The sequence below is a fragment of the Rhopilema esculentum genome, chromosome 18 (genome assembly GCF_057945365.1).
Source record: "Rhopilema esculentum isolate cy_ngs chromosome 18, ASM5794536v1, whole genome shotgun sequence".
Lineage (NCBI taxonomy): Eukaryota > Metazoa > Cnidaria > Scyphozoa > Rhizostomeae > Rhizostomatidae > Rhopilema > Rhopilema esculentum.
Genome location: NC_142832.1, coordinates 7,093,067 through 7,111,433, shown reverse-complemented (window position 1 = coordinate 7,111,433; position 18,367 = coordinate 7,093,067). Strand labels below are relative to the sequence as shown.

At 37.0% G+C, this 18,367-nt stretch overlaps 2 protein-coding genes across 10 annotated transcripts in view; one reads left to right on the top strand and one right to left on the bottom strand.

Annotated features, from left to right (window-relative positions):
* The window catches only part of LOC135680934 (uncharacterized), a 58,796-nt gene extending 47,657 nt beyond the window's left edge, over positions 1–11,139 (bottom strand). For 5 of the 9 annotated variants that reach the window (XM_065195181.2, XM_065195188.2, XM_065195185.2 and 2 more), the window contains exons 1-15: positions 10,675–11,137; positions 9,421–9,524; positions 8,375–8,431; positions 7,493–7,588; positions 6,730–6,840; positions 6,033–6,131; positions 5,624–5,686; positions 4,896–4,976; positions 4,467–4,556; positions 3,865–3,882; positions 3,267–3,347; positions 3,050–3,100; positions 2,828–2,860; positions 1,807–1,836; positions 43–897 (exon numbers count right to left, since the gene is read on the bottom strand). In XM_065195181.2, the coding sequence (XP_065051253.2) occupies positions 43–897; positions 1,807–1,836; positions 2,828–2,860; positions 3,050–3,100; positions 3,267–3,347; positions 3,865–3,882; positions 4,467–4,556; positions 4,896–4,976; positions 5,624–5,686; positions 6,033–6,131; positions 6,730–6,840; positions 7,493–7,588; positions 8,375–8,431; positions 9,421–9,499 (1,744 nt within the window). In that variant the 5' untranslated portion in view covers positions 9,500–9,524; positions 10,675–11,137. Of the gene's footprint in view, positions 1–42; positions 898–1,806; positions 1,837–2,827; positions 2,861–3,049; positions 3,101–3,266; positions 3,348–3,864; positions 3,883–4,466; positions 4,557–4,895; positions 4,977–5,623; positions 5,687–6,032; positions 6,132–6,729; positions 6,841–7,492; positions 7,589–8,374; positions 8,432–9,420; positions 9,525–10,674 lie in introns of all 9 variants that reach the window. The other 4 variants (XM_065195186.2, XM_065195189.2, XM_065195190.2 and 1 more) reach the window with 3 other exon arrangements.
* Positions 11,140–12,527: 1,388 nt separating this feature from the next.
* LOC135680958 (uncharacterized) lies at positions 12,528–17,405 on the top strand. Its single transcript, XM_065195212.2, has one exon. The coding sequence runs from the start codon at positions 13,024–13,026 to the stop codon at positions 16,558–16,560; it is 3,537 nt and encodes a 1,178-aa protein (XP_065051284.2). The 5' UTR covers positions 12,528–13,023; the 3' UTR covers positions 16,561–17,405.
* The last annotated feature ends 962 nt before the right edge of the window (positions 17,406–18,367 follow it).

The following is an 18,367-nucleotide window of genomic DNA, read 5'->3' as shown; positions in this document are numbered from 1 at the left end:
TTTTACAACTCCAGTGTATATTCATATTGATTTAGCACTTACCATGTCCGTTGCCGCCATGTCCACCGAATCCACCTCCGTGGCCACCAAATCCCCCACCATGACCACCAAACCCTCCACTGTGCCCATCGAAACCACCACCATGACCCCCATAACCACCACCGTGCCCCTCAAAAAGCCCACCATGGCCACCAAAGCCACCTCCGTCGCCGCCGAAGCCTCCTCCATGACCACCAAAGCCTCCTCCATGGCCACCAAAGCCTCCCCCATCGCCGCCGAATCCTCCCCCGTGTCCACCTAGGCTTCCTACGACCCCAACATCATGACCTTCTATTCCTCCGTGTCCAAATGCGGCACTTAACCCATGACCAAAGCCGTGTCCTTCTACACTATGTGCACCATCAAGACCTCCGACTATGCCCACGTCATGTCCGTAGTCACCATGCCATGAAGGTCCAAATCCATGACTTGAAAACCCTGCATCTAGACTTCCTGTCATTCCAATGTCATGACCTCCCATACTATGTATCCCAAAGGCTGTACCAAAGCCTCCTCCGTCACCATGACCATCTCCACCTCCAAAGTCGTGAATGCCTCCACCGAAACCATGCGCATCACCATAACCACCACCAAAGCCATGTCCATCAAAACCACCTCCTGCAAAGCCATGACCTCCAGCGCCATGAAATCCCATTCCAATGCCACCGTGACTGTGGCCTTCGATGCCGTGCACGTCAGAGCCAATACGCTCAAACCCAGGACCAAAATCATCGTGGCCAGCCCAGCCATATCCATGGCCTCCAGCATAGTTTGAAATCAAAGAATCTCCTCCATAGTGGCCACCAACGCCACCATGCATTGAGCTCTGGTAACTGATTGGGTCATCAGCAGTAACACCTGAAACAAAACGGGACAAGTGAAAGCTCCTCCTTAGTGAAAGTGAAAGCTCCTCCTTAGTACTGCAGCACTGCAGGGATCGACAGTAACATACAGACACACGTACTCACAACATAGCACAATGCATATTCAGAAAACTAAGGCTGAAAGTGCTTATTATGTGGTGATCCGCAACTACCCAGTGACTGTATTTTGCTATTCTAAACCAAAGATGATCTGAATGTAACAAATCCTCTAGAACATTTACAACATTTATTTCAAATGGAGGAATTCAAGTTCTATTATTTTATCATGAGGAAACGTATATGAGATTGTTAAGTGGCTTTAAAATTTCGAACTACAGATCCCCGAGTCTGAGTTTCATGTTCCTGCAATGAACAAGTTCTCAGATTCGTCAGTTCTCTGTAATTCCAGGCAATAGAATCACGAGGTGTAGTCAGCTCAAAAGGAAAGACTAGAACACTGCTCAATAACCATAGCTTCGCAGTGTCCTAAAAACTACATTCAGATACCAGGCAGTGGCGGCACCAGCTATTACAGAGCAGGATGGTAATGGGCGCGGCCAGTGGGACCACGCCCATTCTGCTTCGTTTCAGTGATTTGTACCAAGTTAACTTTTCATAGGAAATTTGATCTACCCCTACCCAGAAATTACCCCCCTCCCCTCATACCACCCTTTGGCACCGCCACTGAAACCAGGTGCAAACAAATACACATAGAGCGATAGGATGAAGTACAGTCCTTAGACTGCGATTCTCTTTTTGACTCATGTATAAGTTATTTCGATTATTTTCCTATATTATCCTATATTCCTATTATTTCCTTGATATGTCTATATTTTCATATCGATATTGATATGTCTGTATGTCTATATAATCAACCGAATGCTTAAAAACTAGATTTCTCTACCTGCGCCAAAATCACCAACACCATGAGAACCTGAGGTTAAATGATATAATATAATGTTATAATACTTAACATTAGTATATTAGACAAATTTTGATCATTTAGATGCGTTAATCTGAAAGAAAACTAAGGGCTGAAGGATCTTATCAATGATATTAGTCTTATAGTAATATTGTTAAAAGTACAGAAATTTACTAATTACTAATATAGACATATCAATATTGATAGAGCATTTAATGCATTTCAAAACGTATACTGTTTTGTTAAGATATATTTTGACGAGAAAGTTTATGACCCCAGGGCTGATGAAAGGTCGAGACGGGTAGATCGAGCCCAAAATTATCAGATTAGTTGTATGATTTGAGAGATACAACAACACAACAACACAACAACAATTAAATTGAATACATCAATGTGGAAGACTCTTTGTTTGGGTCCATGGTAGGTATTAAACATTGCAGCCAGTAGAGCCTTGGCTATATACGCTTTACATGAAATAAGATGTACGCTTTGATGTGTAGTAGAATAGGACAGTTTCAGGCTGCAACTCACGATCACCAGGAAACTGATAAACTACTCTCTATGTGGCTCATTCGTAGGTGTTAAAAATGGTTATTTAATTTTTAGTGGTTACTGTATCTATCTTATTCAGGTATATTGCTTAATTCGTCTATGCTTGATTGTATATGATATAGAATTTGCTGCCGACGGTAAAATTGATATATTTAAGAAAATAATTGCAAGGCCCCCAAAAGACTAGAGAAATAAAAATATCCGAAAATTTGCTGCCGACGGTAAAATTGATATATTTAAGAAAATAATTGCAGGGCCCCAAAAAGACTAGAGAAATAACAATATGCGAAAATTATGGCAACAGTTTCTATTAAAAAGACAAAAAGCTTGTGGGGAACTATGAGTTCTTTAGAGATTTTAGAAAAGGAGTTGCGTTGGAAACACAAAATTTCAGAAAACTGAAAGTTTCTAAAGAAAACAATGTCCATGGAAATATGCTTGTTCTGCTTACCATCTCCGCAAAAGCAGGATCTTTTTACTGTCCCTAAAGGAAATGAGATTATCACTTAATATAAATGAAATAGTTAAACAAATAGTGCGAAGAGCAAATGGCGATAAACCTTAAGAAAAATCGAAAATGTGTCGAGGCTTGGGTCTGATACCAGAATGAAATGCCACTCCTTGATGAAGATTATATCATAACAAAACAGTATTCAAGACGGGATCTATTTACCTCCATTTTCGGACTTCACGTGAAAGTGGTAATGCCTTTTTGTGTGGATTTCTGCAAAAAAACATGTAATTTTAGATCGATACTCGTTTGTATTGACTATTGACTCCTGTTTCGCATGCAAATAATGAAATTCGAAGTCGGTTACTGTCCCCCTTTTCGAATTTAATCCATCACAAAACTTTGATACATGATATATGAAGAGCAGAGTTCGACTCACTTCCTTTGCTGTCTCTAAACCGAACTTTCTTTCCTTTCCTTACTTTGTACACATGACTTCGTTTGCCTGGGTTTCCAGAATCTATCAAGACAAGAATTTAATGGCGAGCTTTGTAAATCATTTGACAAACCTTATTTTTACAAGCATTGCAATCAATAGATTTAGCAAAATTCCCTGCAAATAATCTTAATAAAGAGCGATTGGTTTAGCTGATTTGCTGGTGTTGTGGAAAATTCATTTGATATCAATTATAAGATATTTTCAGTCTCAACAGAAGTTATAAAACCAAAGTCATTTAATAGTGTGAGAAATATCGTTGATTCATGTGATCAAATCATGTGATCATGTGATTCGTAATCGACGTTTTTCTACCATGTGATCTTTATTGCGAACGACAGGTGTATTGCGGTAGCAACCTCAAGATCGAGCCTAACGACGAGAAGACTTGTTTTCTAATAGCAAACTTAGAAGAAGTCACAGAAAAGTAAATTTTGAGATATTACACACCTTGATTTATTAAAAATACAACAAATTAAAGGTTGAAGATTGTTTTATGACAACGACTACTGTTTTGTGGAATTATCTAAAACATACTTACGTGCATCGTTGCTATTTCCTGTAGACAAAACAATAACAAACATGAAATGGAGCAGAAGGGGAAGGTTTCAATGGATTAAATGCAGCACATTTTTTTCATTTTACTTCAATTTGATTAGCAATTTCAAGTGACGAATTTCGTAAAAAATACAAAACAGTTTCTCTTAAACTGTTACACAATTAAAATTCATAATATTAAATATAAATAATTAATATCTTATATTAAGATTAATATTTTTTAAGGTATTCATAGGCATAAGTATATCTGCAATTAAATTTAAGAAGAAAATACAAGAGTTCCCAGAATTAAACGCAGAGAAAGATGTCAAGGAGAAAAAATTCTTAATGCAAAGCTTCCTATTCAACAAGTTTAGGATTACATTCCCCTTGTTATAAGTTCAAATGGTGCTAAAAAGATCATTGAGAAGCAATAAAAACTTAAGTTAGACCTGTTTGTTGCTGAAAACGTACTAGAACCAAAATTATCTTTCCAGTTATTTCTTCATTGGATAAAAGTACTAACATAGGAATCTTTTCAAGGGAACCTGTAATGTTTTGTTAATTTGCCAAAGACTCTTAACTGTTACAAAGCATTACCATTACCTTGACAGATGCAATCTTTTGGCATAACTGCTTCCTTTTTAGCATTCTTTTGGCCTTTCAATCTCCAATGTGCAGGCACTGCTGTTCGCTCTAAGATTTCAAAAGCAGTTTAAACAGGAATGCATACAAAGAGAGTGCAAAAAGATGGCAAACTTCTACATCATTTGGCGTTTCAAAATGTTCTTAAAACTAACAAAGAGTCTCTAAGTTTTCTCGGGAGGCAGATAAGAAGATAGAGATTTTGAAGTTTTTAGGCCAAGTTTTCGAAATAACTGAAAAAGTGCATTGCTGAATGCCGTGTGCCAATATACAATGTCAGAAAAGAATTTTGGTAGATTAGAAGGCAAAAAGAACCGTGTTGAAGCACTTTGCATTGAGTTATAAAAATCTCGTTATCTTTTATAAAAATCAATTAGCTAGGTAACTTACTTTGAGCCAAACGATTGTTTTTGTCAACGACTGACTGATCAACAATGTCTAGCGGAACTAAAAACCCAGTTATCTGCAAATCTACAAGCAAAAAAAGGCAATTCAACTCTGTGATTACAATGGCCTTGTACTACGATGCGAGTAAATCTGGGACACACTACAAACCTATTTTAAAGTTTCTCATGAACACTGTCACAATCGACTCCGTTTACTATTATACGTGCAGAGTTGTGGCTGCAAGTGGAGTGTTACTGTAAATGGAGTTTAAAATAGTTTTGTTGCATGCTTGAGAAAAACTTTTTAATTTCTGTGTTATGGTACATTAGACTAAAAGCTGTCAGAATTTAGCCAAGAACATCATTGTAAAAGATTTCTTTAGATAAGGGTCTACAATCTATTTTTTCCCATAACATTTAGTTCTTAGTTATAAATTATTCATAAGACAAAAATGCTGGTACAAGAATATGTGGAAGGTAAGACTGTATTCTTCGTTGCATAATTAACAATGTGGATATTCATATCATATCATAATTATAAAAAGAATCATTCCACTTTTCATTGAATTCGCTGAAAAATAAAACAACAGTTTTCTTTATAGAAAACTACCCTTGTCTAGCGACATTGCTAAACTTCAAATGGTGATTCTTCTGCAAAACGTCTTTAAAGATTTAGCCATTTTAATCGATTTCTAAATTCATTTTAAACGGGGAATGTTATGAATTGCCTACCTGACACATTGTCAGCAGGAATCGCCTTCATTTCGAATTCCTTTCGTATATCAACAGGCTTGTCTGCAAAAAGGAGAGTTGCAGAAATGGATTAATCTTCAGAATGATAGCAAAAATGTAAAAAGATACAGGACGCATTCATTTTAGGTATCAATATGTGATGAGAATATCCTAAATTAGCCCCAAGACTATCAAAGCAGGGTAAAGTGGGCAGCTAAAGAGAATTAATACCGGCTTTGCAAATTGAGTTGCAATCATATATCCCACAAAGCTATAACAGAGGAAAATCTGGGGCAGTTTTTTAGTGGACATATTACAGTTGAGAAGGCAATTGATTCCGCAAAATTTGACACCAATTGAATCAGCCGCAAAGTAGTTTTCCTAATAACAGTAAAATTAATGTATTTACCATGAATTCTTAGCATCCGCCGTGTCCCTTCATCTACCGCCTTCGGTGAAAGGTGCATTGATTCTTCGTAGACATGTGCCGATTGATCATGTCCAGGCTCTGTAAGAAATCGCCGTAAAACTAATACTTATTCTCTCAATATGCTGATCAATCACTCTCACTTGATCAATTAATCACCCTCACTTGATCAGTCAATCGCTCCAATCAATCGATCGTTTATTCGAGTAAATTTTAAGCGTTCTTATAAAGGGTGCATCCAGCATTGCTCTTTGGCATCAATGTTAGATGATTAGCAACCATGCAAGGTACAGCAAAATGATAAATGCAGGAGAATATTACGTCAGCAAACAAAATTTAAACAAAATCAAGCAACACATGCTTCTTCATTGTGCTCCAACTAATAGTTCTATAGCGTAAAATCTTAAAAATTTAACCACTGGGTTACCACAAGTATCCTTAGCAAGGCCACTGTTTCTTAGAAAACTCCTCCTCCACTCTTTCTACTTACAGGAAATATCGGAGTGGCACGGTACAGCAAAGCATATTTCTTGTACCCTTAAAAACCGTGTTCGTCTAACACTCACTAAGGATGCAATATAGCCAAAAAACAAACTTCACACCCAGATGCTGACAAAGAAGGCAGCAAAAGCAAATAATCAGAAGAATAATTCAAGAATTTAACATGAGCAGAACAAACCTGGAGTCTTAGACCTCTCTGTCGGCTTAAGGTGGCTTACTAATGACAGTGCTTCCTTGTCATCTTGTTCGCTTTTGATTTCAACTGGCAAAGGGTTTTTCTTCGCCTTGTCTAAAAATTAAGTCCAAGACGATTTAAGAGCTTTTACCAATTTCTTATAGCAATTTTCTTTGGCTTGTTAAGGCAAGCGTTATTTGGCTTGATAATCAAAAGCATGATAAATGAAAGATATGAGGTCCAGATAAGGCGAATTCTTGGTTAAGAGCAAAGAATATTGTTAATTCTACAATCCCGGACAAAATTGTTGAGACAAAATGCAATTTCTGCAATTTTCTACCTTATGTCGCCCCTATAAATTCGAATCATCCCCTTTCCCCCCGAATCAATGTTGGATTTGTATTTCTATCATTTCTCCTTCAAAATCAGGCATTCAACATTGAATTGGGGCAGGGTGGGAGTTATTTTTGAGCCTCCTTAAGTAATGGATTCAGTTAAAGAATTAAATTTGACAAACGTAAAAAAAGTAGGCCTGAAAATAGTAGAGCGTTCTAATCAATTGCAAAAAATTGACTGGAAGAAGTTTCCTGAAATTCATTCACTGCCAATCTTAATGGGGTGGTCGAGAAATTTTTCTGCTCGCTTCGCTTTCAGGTTGCCTAGTCTTTCACGTTTCTCCCAGGGCCTGTGAAACCTCTCGATGACTCTCCAACAAAATAGGTGAAAGCAATCTGTAATAACTTAAGTAGTATATAACAAGTCGTACCTTTTTTGTACTTAACCACAAACTTTATGTTGTCATTGACTTTGGAAAGTGCTATTTTCTCTTCTGTTACCTTTGGAGTAACCTCCTTTTCTTTGTCTAAAATGAATAGTGAGATTCTTGATTTAACAACGAAGTTTCATACTTCCAAAACAGCATATTTACATATTTTGATGCCTACCAGAAGCCTTGATAAGGGCAAACAAGTATTGCGCATTTTCGATAGAATTTCCTTCATTACCAACGCAATGAAGCAAGCAGTCAAAATCACCAACGCTCAATCCTTTCTAACGCTCAATCCTTGCCAAAATTGTTGGAACACTTGCGCAAAGCTAACGCTTTTTTTGAACCCCCCCCCCTACCCCCCCCCCCCATTACAATGTTGTTCAATTGGGCTGTTTTGGTCCTGAAGGTAAAAATTTCTTCACTGAAAGCTGTATGAAAGTATTGAGAAAATAAATCAACATTATACGGGGGGAGGGGATCGAAATTTTTGAAGCGGCAGTGATATTTTGGTAAGGTAGTTTTAGACTTGCTTTGTTTATTTGCATGCTGCAATGGGAAGGCGTTCCAGTTATTTTTGGCAAGGATTGCTGTTGTTTCACCAAATTTCAATAGCTTTGATCTGGTCCAATCGGTTTTTGTCAGAAAGTTCAATCTATAACTTTCATTTTTAAGGACATGGATCGCGTTGTTGTTCAATCTTTAAAATAAGGCTTTTGCAACAAAGCAGGGTCATTTTGAAGGCATTGCTCTTAGCTCAACCATTTTACGTTGTCTAGCAAATTGACCAGTTCTTTATGAATAAACAAAACACACCCCATTAAAACACTAAAATTTTCTTATGCTGGCAATATCAAGGTAATTTGCTGGCTTTGGTCATACCTTTCGATGCAAACTTCTTTGCAACATCATCATTTGAAAAACTCGTTAGTCCTATTTCTGAAAACAAGAATAAATTTCTAAGTTAAAAATCGAAAAATTTGACATAAATCTACTTATTTAACCTGCAGACAAAGTTTGCATGGTTAGAGACATCTTAGCAAATATGACGCCAAGTGTAACAAGACATTTTACATGAATTGTTTATTTGCTTTCAATGAATAGCAGACGAAAACAATTGTTTTGATCCACGTCACTCAATAACAGGGTCTTTTCTAGATCATCTTTAGTCAATCAGTTGTGCATATATTATGTGTGTTGACAGAACTTGTTTACAACCGAACGCTATAAACGCACTTGATCATAGAAGATAAGATTGAGCTTAACCACCTAACTGAAAAGAGTAAAATATGTACATAGATAATTTATAGTAACCTTAATTCAAAAAACTACCCTTTCAAAATTTATATTGATAAAAATACTGTCAGAATAGATCTTTTTTGGCTCTTTTTTCTGATGCTAGATTCATATTTATATGACCAGAAAAATATTTTTTGAAAGCAATTTTGATCTTCCAATGCAAAAGACACTTCGCTTAAACAATTTTGTCTTTAGTTACAATAAGAAGTGGCATTTTAGTGAAACTTCAACTGGGAAATTCAACTTTTATATGAAAGATACAATAGTTATTTGTCTGCAACAAACTCACGTCAATATGCATGGAAAGGCCACACCCCCTCCCTTCTGCCAGTATGTTAAAAAACCCTCGAAATTACAGTTGAATTCCGTTTAGTCGGACCTTCTCTAGCAATGTCCGCCTGTCTTAGCAATATGAAACTTGAATAAGGTAAGAAAATCCTTTTGAATCAAAATCTAGTCCTACTTAGCAGTTCCGGCTATCCGGGGTACGATTTGACAGGATTCAACTTGGATATAAATGAAAGCTTTTTAATAGAAATGGTTGCACAAGACCCCTCTTTAAAATGAATAAAAAGAGTAAATTTTCGATTTAAAAGATGAACTATCATAGTGAAAAATTAAAGTATTACCTTTATGATCTTCTGCATAATTTTTTGAAAGTTGTAAAACAAAATACAGTAGCAGATTAAAACTATACAACAGCTGCATCACTCAGTTGAGCTTGTCGAGGTATCTACGATGCAATGAATAATCAAAACATCACGGGTGTCTGATGATGCATGTTGTGATAGGAAGAATTACAACAAAACGCAATAAGCAGTAGGTATGACGTACTATGGCTAGGAGACAAGGTTGATTTTACAGAATTCGACATGGCTAGACACGAGGTTCGTTAGTGTGGAATATTTTCAATGGAATTTATGAGACTCTAGTGAGTAATTAAATTAATTTTCATAACAAAAACAACAGTTAAATCCCACGTTTATACATGAAAATGTTTTAGTAAAGTATTGATTTTACTAAGGATCGAGTGAAAACAGTAAAAACGTATTAACAATAAAGTTGAATCTAAAAACAAAGTTTTCTCGATGCTGAGAAGAAGCTGAAGAGGTATGAATCGTCAATTCCAGTTGTAAATACGCCAAAGTTTGTCTGCAAGTATTTTACTTTAAGTAGATCTTGACAGAAAATGGATGTTATCTTAAAAGCTTTGCTAGTTAAGGTAAAAACTAAATAGACAGTAGCTAGCAATATGAACATAGAGATTTTGGAGCATTCATTCAAGTTTTCATTGACATTTTGTTCTGGCGTTTGGCAAGCAACAGTTCATGGCAGACATCACATTTTGCAAATCTTGGTTCCAGGATACGATTGAAGCTCTTAAACTCAACGTTACAAATAACGCGATGAACAGCCATAGTCACAAAGCAATGACACAAATCTATCATACCTTTTTTAGAATATTCCATAAACTTGTAAAGAAAATTTCTGTATGGCCTGATCACTGGGACATTTGTGTTTATTTGTTTAAATGAATCACTAATAGCTTCAAATAATAGCAAAGTTCAAAATTCAGATGCTCTTCGATCGATCTCGTTCAACACTGTTCGAATTATGATACCTTTATCTTCGTTATCAAATTGAGATAGCCAAATAGACAAAACTGGTCACGAAAAGGTTTATTTTGGCGATTCTATGGCCTATTATAACAGCAGCGGCCAGTTAGGTAGGAAAACGATCTTATGACCCCTACAATCGGGGCAGAGCAAAACTAGTAAATGTTGTATTTCATGAAAGAATACCATATAATGAAGAGCTATCTGCATTTTCGTTTGGATTCAATCTTTGAATGAAGTTTATTTAACGAAAAGATAAGCAAATACCTGGATATAAGATCATTTGTGCCAATCCGTACGATAACTACATTTCTTCAGAAATGAAAACAAATTTCCATTTCCAAATACAAAACCTGCAACAAAATTCAATTTTTCCTTTATGTTTCGGAATAAATTCTTGATTTTTCAGAGTACTTAGAGCAACAAGAAGAGACGTTGATACGTAAGATTTCGGACATGCCAGTACATTAGCAAGATTCAATGAGACCACTGGGTATTGACTGACCCGTAACGGTACCATGTCCAGGTCAAAATCAAAACCAGTATTCATAAGCAGCTTCGTCTTCTTGTAAAACTGTACAGTAAAATGCAAAGACTCCTTGCTTAATACTTTTAAAAAAAACCTAAAAGATTACTAGATTGCGAGTTCAAAGAGGAAATCGTATTCACGGAAATTCAAGGTGGCTTTTCGTGCTTAGGCATCTAGCAGGTTCATTCGCATTTGTACTGTTTTCAAAGAAAAATATCCCAAGACGTAAACATTGATTGACAACCACTGGTTTCAGTGTCGTAATATCTGAGCAACATAAACATTAAATAAACATATACAAACCCATGACTTTGTTACATGCACTTCTTATTCGAACGTTTTCTGCATAACAACTTTTTCTCTGATGGTTAGGTTATTCAAAAAAAGTTTCTCCTCTTCGGATATTTTTCAGAATTGTAAGTTAGTCCAATGGTACTTATTGATAACGGAAGTTATTAGGCGGAGCCTATGCTCAGTGGTGGTAATATCTGTAGCGAAAGACTTTGACAGTCACTAGTGGTTGATGCTGTTGCCTCTAGTTTAATGATTGTGCTTCATGCCAAAAGTTCTTGTATTATCAAAATAATGACATGAATTCACGGGGATTTCAGCAGAAGAGAAGCAAAAAGCTTGAATTTGAAGATGAATACTGAAGGCATCAAAAGAAATTGCTAGATTCAAACGAATATACTATCATTTCAAGGGTCAATATAAAAACGCGATGTTGTCATATAAAGCTGCCCTGGAGCTTTACAATCTCTCAATGGCTCAATTTTCAAACTTTCACAACTGGAAACTTTAACTTTTAAAGATAAATGAACCGGACCGAGTAGAACAATAATGCTGGATTAACAAGCAGCATTTTACGGTAGCTTCCACCAACCTGACTTATCCTAAGAAAAAAACTAAAAACCGAATTCTAAAATACAATACTGAACCCATCTGAAATGAGAAAATAAACACAGTGACCTAGTACCACTGCATGGAGGACTTTCATTCTTGAATAGCTGGAAATCAATATTGAATGATGTTAACAAACAAGAGGAATGTGACGTAACACGTGACGTCTATTGAAAGATAAATATGAAATAGAAATGCATACAATTAGACTGTACTGATAATTGCATTTTTCTTGACAACTGGTCAGTGCTAGAAAATGGGATGCCACCATTCGCAAAGTATTATAGGCTTCAATCTACACCGTTAATGGGATTCCCAGAAAATTCGTTCAAAATATGAAGTGCTGCTAATCATTTTAAGCAGAGTTTATTTGAAGAGAAAAGAAGCTCTTGGGGGAATTGCTAATGGTGAGCCTCTTTGCCTGATAAATCACCCATGATTTGGTCTAGCATCCATCATATGCGAGCCGGTGAAAATCAACATTTGCATTTCAACATCCATGAAAACTATGTTGGAAAAAATGGTCATCCGTGAAAGTGGAAGAAATTGAGCTTTTTTGAATGATGGGCGAATGTAGAAAAACTCCTTGCAAAAACTTGGATGCTCCTTGTTTAAGTTCTCTACTTTCTATGCCAAAATTATGTGTCAAATCAATAACACCCCCCCCCCCCCCAACCTCCTTTATTTCCGACTGGCTTGACCGACCGACTGGAAAGTTTGTTTTTATGCATTTTCCACTTCTAGCTTCAAGAGAATTTTCCTAGAACGCTGCATTAACTTATAGGCTAAATTGTGAACCCAGAGTGACCATGTTTGTGCTTTAGGGCTATGCAGGGCACGAAACATTAATTTGTGCAGCATAAATGACAAACTTTCGCGGCAGCAGAAGAGCAAACGATAAACTGGTATTGATATCGATAAGCCCGGGTGGTTCTGTTGTGCTACAGCAGAGTCAAGAGTCGATGCATTACATCTATGCTTTAATCATGAATAATTGATTAAGTGATCAAGATTTTCTAAAGATCAACTCCTAGAACTTGAAGGAAGGCGGTATAGCTAGCACTTAACATACTGTATAACTAAAACTCATCACTGGGAAGGAAAAGCCAGAAATTAGGAAATCGTATCTGTTCTTAACAAAAATGGCTGAATACCAATAGCGATATGTGAAAGCCAGACCAGCCGCAATGAAGTTTGTGTACGTGTTTCTTTTCCTGGTAGCAGCTTTGTTGTCTTGTAATGCGTTAAACAAAGCAACGAAGAACACGGTTCAGCAAATTAGTCAAATCTCAAAACGAGTGCTAAAAGCAATTCCATTGAAAGGAAAAACATTGCCTCTGCAAAAAACTCAAGCGAAGGTAGAAAGGCCTAAGCAAAACAAGGTATCAAATGCAAAAAGATGGATGCCAGCTAAAAAGAATAATGTCAAATACGTCGCAAAAATTGCAAATAACAAGAAACGATGGATGCCGGCATTTGCTGAGATGGCTCAGAATGATATGGAGAGTACTATGATGTTTGATACGGGATTTGTAAGTAGTGATCCACGGTCAAGTTTCCAGGAGGCTCAACAACAGCACGCCGGTGAGTTCGGCCTACCACAAACCGAAGCAGCACAGCAAGGCCTTCCTCCAGAGCAAAGTTTTCTTACCCCCGGCAACAATGACCAAGAAATTGGTCTACCAGGGCAAGCAGTTGCTGGTCGAACACAAGATAACCAGTTTCAAGCGTATGGAAATGAAATCGAATCGTTCACTAAGGAAGGCTTAGACGGGGGTACAAATTCAATGTTTAATAATTTTGATGGCTTTCAAGAATCTGCACTAAACAGCCCTAAATATCAAGAAGGGGATTTCATAGGAGGGCCAACGATCGACAGTTCTGAAGGTAAACAAGCAAATTTGTACGATGCTTTTACGCTAGCACCTGGAATGGCAGAGAATTTTGTAAGCCCCGTGAAGGAGAACAACGGTGATTCCAAAGTATCAGGAGACGGCAAAAAAGATAAAAGTAAAGATGAAAAGAAAAAGAATGCGGAAAAAGAAAACACAAAAAAGGAAGAAGATGAAGAAAAATCAAACAAGAAAGAAGAGAAGGAAAAATCAAAAAAGGAAGAGGAAAAAGCAAAAGGAAAGAATGAATCAAAGGAAGGGAAAAAGGGTGAAAGCAGTGCGAAGAGCGAAGCCAAGGCGATTTCAGGAGCCCAAAAGGAGAATGTAGAGAGTGAAGATACAAAAGAGGCTAACAATGACGAGGAATCTGGTAAGGAGGCCAAAGGTCCAGGGGATAAGTTAGAAAATGCTGAGAAGGAGCAAAAAGATGAAAAGGTTAAAGGAAAGGAGGGAAAAGCTAAGAGTTTGGCGGCAAAGGAGAAGAATGTGAGTGAGACAAAATCCAAGGAGGATAGCGAAAAAGACGACTCACGTGAAAAAGATGACAAGGAGCAGAACGGCAAAGCAAATTTTGCAAACAGTGAGAACGAATCAGCACAGGTAGAGAAAGAAGAAGGAAAGGGAAAAGATGAAACAAATGAAAAAGAAGATGCAGACGACCAAAGTAAGCAGAAAGAAAGTAAAAATCACAAAGTAAACAAGAAAATAAAGAACGTACAAAAGGAAACCAAGCATATCGAAAAGTTTTTCAAAGAGGCAAACGCTGTTGAACCGAATATTGAGCAAGGTAAAAATTCGAAAAGTGGAGATGAAGATGATGATGATCAACAACCAAAAAGAATTTCTAAGAGTAAAGAAAAACAGGAAGTGATAAATTCTCAGAAGGAAGAAGAGGAAAAACCAACAAATTCTCAGAACAAAATGCAAAAGCAATCGCAATCCTCTGAGAACAAAGAGCGAGAACAGAATGCTGCAAATTCGAAGCAAGATTCGAACGAGGTGTCTAAAATTGAAGATGAAAGTCGAATTAAAAAGCTGAAGCAGAGAATCAATACACAGAAAATGAAGAAAACCCGCGGACGTTTACAACAAGACGCTGCAGAGCGACAAAAAATAACACCAGATAACGGAGGAGCAATGATTGACAGTTCGCTTGCAAGCAATGTCAGCCCCGCTAATGCACATCTTGGCCTAGCAGCGGAAGGGCTGAGAAAACAGTTGGTTTCCAATCTAAGGCACGCTCTTATGAGAAATGTCGCGGCGGCAATTGCTAAAGGAACAACTACTAATTTGCAAGAAGAAAACAGTGGCGGGCAAAGCCAGGGAGTAATGCAAAATCTGCAACCGCAAGGAAACAACGGAGGTGGTGCAGCAATGAAACAGGAGTCACAACAAGGCAATGAAAAGCCAAGTAGTACCAATGGACAAAGCAGCTTTCAAAATGGAGGCCAGAAAAACACACAAGAGAACGAGGCTGGGGCAAAGGAAGATGCAAACCAAGTGAGTGGCAGCCAAGATGAAAACCGGGGGTCAGATCAATCACTTGTTCCAACGCTGATGAAGATGGACAAGCAAATGCTAGTTAATACGATTCTGAAACTGATGAAGAAAAACCAAGGGAAAAGTAATGAGAATGGTGAAAAGGAAGCCATGGAGAAAAATGAAAAAGAGGAAAAGGAAAGTAAGGATGGAGGTGCAATAAACCAATCATTTTCTAATCAAGCTGAGACACAGCCAGACGTGGCAACAGCCTCAGATGGAGCAACTGGCCATGTAGTTGATCAAGAGGCTGAAGCTAAAGATACTGATAATGCAGCAAGCGTTGACAAGGAAAGTCAGGCAGCAAGTGCTGATGAGACAAAAGTAGAAGCAAAAAACCCAAAGATTGCTTCAGGTACCCAAGAAGAGAATGGGCACAGTGAGTACACTGCAGTGCCAATTAAGTCATCGGGCGATACGAAATTCTATAAATTCAAGAAATTGCAAGGACAAAGCCATATAAAGGGGAAATTGGCACGCGTACGCGAAGGTGATGATCCATACTCACAAATTGGGCTGGTGGACCCTGCTAACAATGACAAGATGCCAACACATCACAAAGCATCAGCGCTTAAAGAAGATATGGAAAGCCAGCAAGCAAAAGTATCAAAATTTGTAAAAGGTGGTGATGATGGAGGCAAAGAAATGACAGACAATAATGTAGACAATAGTGAACAGAGCAAAGAGGCGTCTGGTCAGAATCAGGAATCACTTAATCAGGAATCAAACCAATCGAATCAAAGATCTGAGCAAGCTAATGGTCAAGAGGCAGAACAACAATCTGATGGAGATCAGGCCCAGGGACAGGCTAATCAGGACCAGCAATCGAGCAATGATAACGGTGATCAATCAGGCAATCAAGGAGGCAATCAAGTGGGCAATCAAGAAGTAACAACTAATCACAAAACTGACCAAGACGCAGCAATTCAACAAACGCAAGTACAACAACAACCTGATGGCGTAACCACGGTAACAAATATAAATGCTGACACACCAAAAATGGTAGCACAGCTGATGAAAATATCGCAGCGTCTTCACGAAATCAATGACAAAAAGGGCGAACAAAGCCAACAAAAGGTGAATGATGATCAATCAAAAACAATCAGCAATACTTACAGTGACGCGGGTATCCCGCAGAAATCCCACGACGATGCATATGCGTCGATTGGCTCATTTGATCCCAACGTGAAGAAGAAGGCAGCTATTGGCAAGAAGAAGACTGTAATGAACAAACAATTTGCTATCAAACAGTCAACGAGCAACGATAACATATTAAGTAAAAGAAGAATATGATGAATAAATCAATTACGAAAATAAGAGCATATTCTGTAAGAAAAATGCTCACAGACATTATTAATAACGATGGCTGTCCAAATCGTTCTTGTCTGTTTCATGGACAAAAATAAAAATGAAGATCACAGAATATAAAAAGCAATTCACAAAAGATGAGTTTTACAGTTGACAAAAGAAACAAAAGTAGAAATATTGTGAAGCTTCTTACACTACTATCAGATAAGGACGTCGAAAATATGTACACTACTTTTTTGAATAATTTGTTTCGAATAATCCAAGATTAACAACGAAACAATGAAAAGATAACGGGTAAAACAAAATCGAGTAGAAGTGATAACACAAAAAATTGAAGAATCCAATGAAGAAACAGTAGGCAGAGATTGGCTGATTGTACTTTAACTCTAAATTTTAATAAAAAATGCAACATGTGATTAGATTTTTTACAATGATTTTACTTCTTATTGAAACTGATAATTATAACGACCAGAAATCTGAGTGTTATTTATTGAACTTTCCTTCTAAATGGCTTTGAAAAATACAAACATTTGAGTGAGCCTTCAGAGTTTAAAATGTCAGAACATAGATCGAAGCTGTAGTTTACTCAAATGTTTGCTTTTTTCAAAGCAGTTTTCAAATTTTGTACCACCAAAAGTTTGTTTGAACTTTCTTTTTGTTAATAAAACATTACAAACCAATTCAAATTAAGAAACAGTTTCTTAACCAAATTGTGATCCCTTTCAAGCATATAACAGTAACAAAAATAACTTTAAACGTAAATACTAAACTACTTTTTATAAGTTTAAAAGCTGATTGACGCCTGTAGAAAATTTAATTGCATTCTAAATAAGCTTTGCCACTGAAGCAATCAAAGCTGATTTGAGAAAGGCCTTGGCGGATTTTCAATGATGATGTCAGAATGATTTTGAAGATGGTTTGCTTTATTGCTTAACCTGCAAATTGAAGGAATTCTTGCAAAAAAGCTTTTCGTGTTTTTTGGGTTGTCAGATATTTTTCTGATCGGTTTTCTTATATTCTTGATCTGAATGGAACTTTCATCATAAACCTTTGTGTGGCATGATACTATTGAAAAAATCTCAAGAACAAATTATGAAGCAACAATTTCTTTCATGAAAAATAACAACGATTTTCATCTCCACTTTTAAAAATAAAACAACAAATTCCTCTTTATGAATTTTCTTTCACAAGGTGTCATGCAAAAAGGTACACGCATTTTTGTGTTATTTCCTTGGTAGTTGTATATTTTTCGTTGCTGTGAATGAACATCAAAGCTGAAACTCGATTGTATCATCGTCTTCTAAGGCAGCCATAGAATATCTACACTTAGGCTAAGCTTTTTAACAGCTACGAAAAAATCACTAGGTGAAGTTGTTCACTACAGCAACAGTCAAAATTTCGCAAACCTTTTCATAGTAATTCGGTGATATCTTGTTCTATTTAGAAGGTCTAACAGATTAAAAATAAACCAGAAACCTAGAACTTCATAAAGGCAAGGCATCTTTCTGCCGTAGCACAGATTCAAGCAGTGTATGCACTAATTAATTTTACACTTAAGAAAAAATTAACGCTGCAAGTAAATGACAAAATAACAAATTTACTGAGTTCGTTGTCAGCAAGCTGCAATCACATTTTCTTTCCAAATTCTTTGCAGAAAAGTTTAAGAAAAAACTTTAGTGTGTCTCTAGAAATGTTTTGCTACCCAACAGTGGCCGGCAGGGGCGTAGCGTGCAGGGGGTTTGGAGGGGTGTACAACCCTCCAACTTTCAGAGAAATCGTTGGTAGAATTAAA